Consider the following 7,605-nt stretch of genomic DNA (forward strand, 5'->3'; position numbering starts at 1 on the left):
GGTCCCCTCCATTGGAAGGTGGATTCTTTACCACTGGACTACCAGGGAAGTCCCTCTCACATAGTTTAATACTCTCCTTGTTCCAAAACATGTGCTGGAAACTGGAATAAACTCATGTGTGTCTGAATTCAAATTTATACCAAGTGATCAATTCTGATATAGTTGCTTGGTTTCACGACTCTTTGCTTGGCTCAAATTTTCTCACTGGTGAAGCAGTTTTTATACTTTAAACATCTTGGACATCATCTTTAAACATTAGATGTCTTAATGTCTTAACTTGTTCACCTTTAAAATATCATTAGAGAACTTTTCTAAATCGTTGGTTCATAAGAATAATGAGCAATATATTAATGCACCCAGAACTGAGCCAATTAAGTCTTCCCTGTTTGGGAGGATCGAATATCAACATTCTTAAGAATCTCATCTTAACCCAGGAAATAGGAATGTCCTGGAGTTGATGCTACTGCATATCTTCTGAATATCCTTAGGAGAAGCCCAGGGTGGGCTGACTCGGGCTTTAGTGGGGCCCAACAAGAAAATGAGAGTGGGAGGATCTGAACCTACATGATTGATTTTTATAGTGCATTTGTGATTTATTTATTTGTTTATTTACTTATTTATTTATTAAACCATTTTATTTAGGTATGATTGACATGCAAAAAAGCTGTACATAGAAATGTACACAACTCAACAAGTTTGGGGATAAGTGTACACCCATGAAACCATCACAACCATAAAGACCATAGCTATATCTATCACTCCCCAAAGTTTCCCCTTTATAATTTTATTATTATATATTATTATTAGGAACACTTAATATAAGATCTAACCTTTTAGTAAAATTTCAGTGTACAATACAGTATTGTTAGCTGTTGGCATTATGCTGTATACTAGATTTCCAGAACTTATTTATCTTACATAAATGAAACTTTTGTACCCTTTGATCATCACCTTCCTATTCACCCCTCTTCCCAAGCCCTGGAAAACACCATTTGATTCTATGCTTCTATGAGTTTGACAATCTTAGATTTCACATATAAATGATACCAGACAGTATTAATCTTTCTCTGCTGGGCTTATTTCACTTAGCATAATGTCCTACAGATCCATCATGTTGTTGTAAATGGCAAAATTTTGTTCTATTTTTGAGGCTGAACAATACTCCATTGTACATATACACCACATTTTCTGTATCCATTTGTCCATTGTTGAACATTTAGATTGGTTCCATAACTATTCGCTATTGTGAATAATGCTGCAATAAACATGGGAGTACAGGTATCTCTTTGAGATCTTGATTTCAGTTCACTTGGATATATAACCAGAAGCAGTGTTACAGGATCATATAGTAGTTCTATTTTTAATTTTTTGCAGAACCTCAATAATGTTTTCCACAATGGCTCTACAAATTTACATTCCCACCAACGGCAAACCAGCCTTCCATTTTCTACACATCCTTGCTAACACTGTTATTTTTTGGTTTTGTTTTAAACAGCAATCTTAACATGTGTGGTGATTTCACATTGTGGTTTTGATTGCATTTCCTTATGATTAGTGATGTCGTGCATCTTTTTATATACATTGTGGCCATTTGTATGACTTCTTTGGAGAAATTTCTGTTCAAATCATTTGACCATTTCTGTCTATATTCCCCCTGTTGCACAATATATCTTTGTAGCTTATTTTATACTTAATAGTTTGTACTTCTTCCTCCCCTATCCCAATACTACCCCTTCCCCTTTCCCTCTCCCCACTGGTAACCACTAGTTTGTTCTCTATATCTGTGAGTCGGCTTCTTTTTTGTAATATTCACTAGTTTGTTGTATTTTTTAGATTACAGCAAAATGAATCTTGACCCCAATCCTACACCACTCTCAAAAACTATCTCAAAATCGATTAAAGATGTAAACATAAGGTCTGAATCCATAAAACTTTTAGAAGAAAATGTTGAGAAAAACACTTGGATATTGGCCTTGGCAATGATATTTTTGGATATGACACCAAAAACACAAATAACAAAAGTAACTCCATCACACTAAAAAGTCAAAAATCATAGAAACAGAAAGTAGTATGGTGGTTACCACAGAGCTGGAGGAAATGGGAGATGCTGGTCAAGGGTAAAAACTTCCAGTTATAAGATTAAGTTCAAGGGCTTCCCTGGTGGCGCAGTGGTTGAGAGTCCGCCTGCCGATGCAGGGGACACGGGTTCGTGCCCCAGTCTGGGAAGATCCCACATGCCGCGGAGCGGCTGGGCCCGTGAGCCATGGCCGCTGAGCCTGCGCTTCCGGAGCCTGTGCTCCGCAACGGGGGAGGCCACAACAGTGAGAGGCCCGCGTACCACAAAAAAAAAAAAAAGATTAAGTTCAAGAATCTAATTTGTACAGCATGATGATAATATAGCTAAAAATGGTATACTGTATACTTGAATATTGCCAAGAGAATAGATTTTAACTAGTCTCACCACTAAAAGAAGTCCTAATCATGTGACAGAACAGAGGTTTTAAGCTAATTTTATGGTGGTAATCATTTTGAATATGTTAATGTATCTAATCAACAAACTGTACAGCATAATCTTATAGTTCATATGTCAATGATATCTCAATAAAGCTGAAAACAATGATCAAATGCTGGAAATCAACTGCTGGCTGCATAAATCCAATTTCAATCACCATGGTTGCATTACCTTCTCCTTTTCTTTGTGTCATTTCCATTTCTGTCTAGCTTATTAGGATACATAGATTATATTAGGACATGTTCAGACAATCTGGGATTAGCTCATCTTCTACAAAGACTCTAATTCTAAATAAGTAACACTCACTGTTTTTCCGATTCTATTCCATTATAGTTGATTACAACATCCACATTTTTATCATATAATATTAATAGGTTATAAGAAATAGGATGTGGACAAATTGTTTTTAGGGCCACTATACAACTAATTACAGAAATATATTCTAGTTGACTCCATGGAATATTCTATAATTACCTGACTCAAAGAAGGACAACCAGGGTTCTGTCTCTGGAAATCATGTCCATACATGACATCTTCATCTGGCAACACCACTGATGACCCTGAGGAAAACCAGTCCCAGGACAAAACAACACATGCAGGACTGAATGAATTCCTACTCCCCGGCTTACATACATTTCTTACCTATGAAGACCTTTTTATGAAAGATAACTCTCTTTGTTGTTTGGACATATTAGAGATTCTTTTTCTTATTAGAACTGAAGGCTTCCTCACTAATGGAATTCAAATATCTCATGTTTCAAACCACTGACACATTTCATAGATAATGAAACTGACTATAGTAGATACTTATGTTCCTCAATCTAATTCATTAATTAGTAGGTGTGTGAAAGGTAAGATCTCTTACTCCACTATAGACCTAACTCTGGGGTGCAAATCATATGGCCCCACCATACATCAGGTGGAAGCTAGTCTGTAGATATGACCACAGACTTGCTACAGTACTTCCTTTCCTAATAATTTTGGCAATATTGCTTATTCTGAGAGTGATGCAAAAAATTCATAAAAACTAGAACCCTTGCTTCAGGCTCTACTTCTATAGAAACTGAGCAAAGAAATTGAATTGAAGAACTGAAAATAATGTGTCCAGCAGCATATGGCTGAACAAAGCAAAATGTGGTGTCAACCCCAAGTTAAAGTTAACTTGGAAATTCTGCTGTTGGCTGTTTTAGAAGAATTTGTTAATGAAAGTATCAGACATTATGGCTCACCCAAGATTCCTAATCCCTTGCCTCGTTCTAGAAACTCAAGTCCAAAGTAGAGGGCATGATCACAGGAAAGAAGGTATCCTACTAATAAGTTTCCTCAAGGCTCTCTTCATGTCCTTGTTTCTCAGGCTGTAGATAAAAGGGTTCATCATTTGAGGAAGTACAATGTACATAACTGAAGCCACTGCAGTCTTCCTGGATGAGTCAGTAACCACAGAACTAATGTAAACTCCAAAAAGTGTCCCATAGAATAAGGACACAACTGTAAGGTGAGACCCACAGGTGGAAAAAGCTTTAAGCTTTGTCCCTGCTGATGGCATTCTCAAAACAAAGGGGACAATTTGAGTATAAGAGAAAATGATCCCAGAGAGGGGAATGCCACAAAACAGGCTAGCCACAGAATATATCAAGATGTTATTCATGAGGGTATCAGAACAGGCCAGCTTGATGACTTGAGTAAGTTCACAGAAGAAGTGAGGGATTTCCAGGTCCTTGCAGAAGGACAGCTGCAATACCATCAGACTGAGGAGCAGGCCAAGCACTGTGCTGATGAAAAGTGAGAGTAGAATCAGCAGAACACAGAATCGGGGGATGATGATAACCGTGTACCTCAGGGGGTGACAAATGGCCACATAGCGATCATAGGCCATTGCTGCAAGGAGAAAATTTTCTAAACCAACAAAAACCAGGACAAAGCCAAGCTGGGTCAGGCAGCCTATGTAAGTGATGTGCTGTATCTCTGCCTGGATGTTTACCAGCATCTTTGGAATCGCAGTTGTGCTTATACAGATGTCAGTAAAGGAAAGGTTTGAGAGGAAGAGATACATTGGGGTATGGAGGTGGGAGTCACAGCTAACAGCCAGGATGATGAGCAGGTTTCCTAGGACAGTGATCAGGTACATTACTAGGAACAGGCAGAATAAGAAGGACTGCAGTTCTAGATCATCTGTCAATCCCAGGAGAAGGCATTCTGAAACATCTGTTTCATTTCTGAGTTCCATGTTGTCGATGAATCTGATGGGGAAATGGAGTGAAAAGAAAAGGAAAAGAATGTTCCCCAGATGAGCAGCACCAGCATCAACTGAGAACTTGTTAGAAATGCAAATCCTTGGTACCACTCCAGATTTACTGCTGATAAACTCTGGAGGTAAGGGCTAGCAATCTAAGTTTTAACTCCAGATGAATGTCATATATGCTAGCACTTTGAAACTGTGCTTAAATAAAAAATAAAACTCTGTGTATATTGTGAACCCAAAAGACGATGCAAGTCTGTCCCTTTGCTAATTTTTCTCTCCATCAACATCTCTCATACTTCCTCTTCCCTCTACTTCCCTCTACTCTCTTTATTGGCCATTATTTTGATTGGTCACCAACTCTGTATCACACCTGTGCCAAGTGTTAAGACTGAAACAAAGAATAAGACACAGCGTTTCCTTCAGAAATATTTCTTGCCTCAAGCAAAAGAAAAATGAGAATGAAGTTATTCTCTCTTTTGTAATGCACGATGCCTAAACTTTGACCTGCTGCAGAGTCATCTGAAGGGCTTGTCAAATTACAGATGAGTTAGATCGTACTATCACTCCATTCATCCATGTGGACACTTAGGTAAAGTGAGGGTACATCATGGACATGAAAGACACAGTGTGTGGAAAAGACTAAGTCTGAGCTAAGATTATCTGACTGCTGAGTTGACTCTCTTAACCAATCATTGTCAATGTCGCTGGATAGTACAGAATTAGCATTCCTAAACCAACACTCAGATTTTACAATTTTCCTTTAAAATTTTAATATTTTAATCTAGGACCATGCTCTAAACCTTTTCTCTTCCCTACAGTGTATGTCCATCCCTACGCATGAAATACTGGTCATGGAAATACGCATGACCTGCTGGTCATGGCATCTATCCAAGGATACACTCTGCACCTGAGCAAAGATTAGAAAATGTTGCCTGTAAACTAGAGCTCATAAGACTCCCTCATGAAATGTAACGCACCTGAATTAACAATTAATTCTAAGAGAAAGTGTGCAAATATCAATGACATTCTCTGTCTCATCCTAATGGGACCTCTTCCCCTAAGGTGATAGGAGGCATATGATTTTGTTTTTTAAAAGATAAATGAGAGAGAGAACAAAATGCATAGGCTTCTAAAAAGTCGAAGAAAATAGCAACAATTTTTGGCCCTTGCAAGACAGAGAATTACAAGATAAGAAGACATATGATACTTACAAAATATTCAGGCATCCTATAGGACTGTCTCCGTAAAGCAGTGGTCCTCTTTCTCCTGGCGGGGGATGGAAATGGGCATGACAGCCTTTATTATTTGCTGTATTACTTAGACTCAAACACTCTGAACTGAATCCAGGACCAGCACTTCCTTTGAGAATAGGGAAAATGGTTCAATTGTATGAGAAGATTTGGTGTCCTCATTTGTATGATGGGAACTCTCATAAAGCTGCATAGGGATGTTGCAATGATGAGAAATGAATAGAGACAGGGCAGCCAGCATAGTACTCAGCATACAGTGCATGTCATTTACAATTTGCATTCTTATGTGATTTCACTTTTCTCTATTGTTGCTATATTTAATCCCTCTTCATTATTTTTAATCACCAGGGAGTATTCCACTGCAAGTTACATCATGTTTTATTTCTCCATTCTGCTGTGTTGATTCCTTTTATCAATGTATTTTTTTGAACACATATATACCATAAAGCAATGCATGAGGGATACCACCACATTCAAGGTGATGTTGTCTCTAGGAAGAGGAGAACAACAACTGAGGGGATGCGAAAGGGAGGGCTTTTGTATGTGTGTATTATTTTGTAACTTTATTCTTAAAAAAAACCTGAAGTTGATATGATAGAGTGTCAACATTTGAAAATTCTAGAATAAGTTGAAGGATGGTTATTTTTTAAAATTTATTATACTATCTCTGCTGTTCTTATATTAAATACTTGGCAATTTTATAAAGAGAAACAGGTGTACTGGGATGGTAGCTAGCTGTTTCTCTGTGTCTCTACTTTCTCCCCCATAATTTCATAGCCCAAGTCCAGAGATAATGCAGACACACTTCTGTGCAGTGGTGTTTAAAGAAGCAGGAATGGACATGAAGGGAAAGCTGACAAAACACCTTCCCCACAACCACAAGAATTTAAGTAAGTGTCAGAAAATTTTGTAACAGTCGTCATGTTTGAGAAGGGGCAGATCTCTTCTCAGGAGGATAAATTTTTCCCCCATTTTTAGAGAAGATATTAGACCAGCAGACTGAGAACTGGGTGAGCATTGATGCAAACAATCATGAGAATTTGGCACCAAGAAGACAATTTGTCTGGAGTTCCATGGGACACTTGGGACACATGTACATTTCATACATGTACTCTGCTCGTTGCTTCCCATAGATGACTTTGGAGTAAAACGCCTCATCTCATTACAAAAGCATTATCTAACATGCATGAATTTACCTGACTGGCATCAGTGTGAGATGAAACTTGAAATGACACCTGGATATTGAAGACAGATCTGTACTCAGAAAGGGCAGAGAGACCAAATGAGACAATGCAATTTTAGTTCAGGATTATCTCTGGAAGGTGTGCCTGTTTTGACTAGGCAAGAGCCATTGAAATGTTGTCACAAGTTGATTCTTTAGAGTATCTCGTTTTCCCCAGGGGATTAATATCCAAAGCTCCTCATTAGACATATATTATTAATGTCATTCTGATCCTTGAGCAGTCAAATCATTAAAGACCAAAACTACAGAAGAGAGGAATTCATGATGACTAATCCCTGACTTGTGAGGCAAGGATACATTACCCATTCTCTTTACCTGTTCATGCTCGCTTGCATTTTACATACCTTGCACATATGTA

The 7,605-nt window shown here is 38.1% G+C and overlaps 1 protein-coding gene across 1 annotated transcript; it reads right to left on the bottom strand.

Moving 5' to 3' along the window:
• Positions 1-3,800: 3,800 nt before the first annotated feature.
• On the bottom strand, positions 3,801-4,739 carry LOC132485647 (olfactory receptor 7G2-like). Its single transcript, XM_060092199.1, has one exon. The coding sequence runs from the start codon at positions 4,737-4,739 to the stop codon at positions 3,801-3,803; it is 939 nt and encodes a 312-aa protein (XP_059948182.1).
• Positions 4,740-7,605: the final 2,866 nt, after the last annotated feature.

The sequence above is a fragment of the Mesoplodon densirostris genome, chromosome 3 (assembly GCF_025265405.1).
Source record: "Mesoplodon densirostris isolate mMesDen1 chromosome 3, mMesDen1 primary haplotype, whole genome shotgun sequence".
In the NCBI taxonomy this organism is placed as follows: domain Eukaryota; kingdom Metazoa; phylum Chordata; class Mammalia; order Artiodactyla; family Ziphiidae; genus Mesoplodon; species Mesoplodon densirostris.

Coding starts and splice junctions, on each gene's coding strand:
- LOC132485647 (XM_060092199.1), bottom strand. CDS start 4,739: ATGGAACTCAGAAATGAAACAGATGTTTCAGAATGCCTTCTCCTGGGA.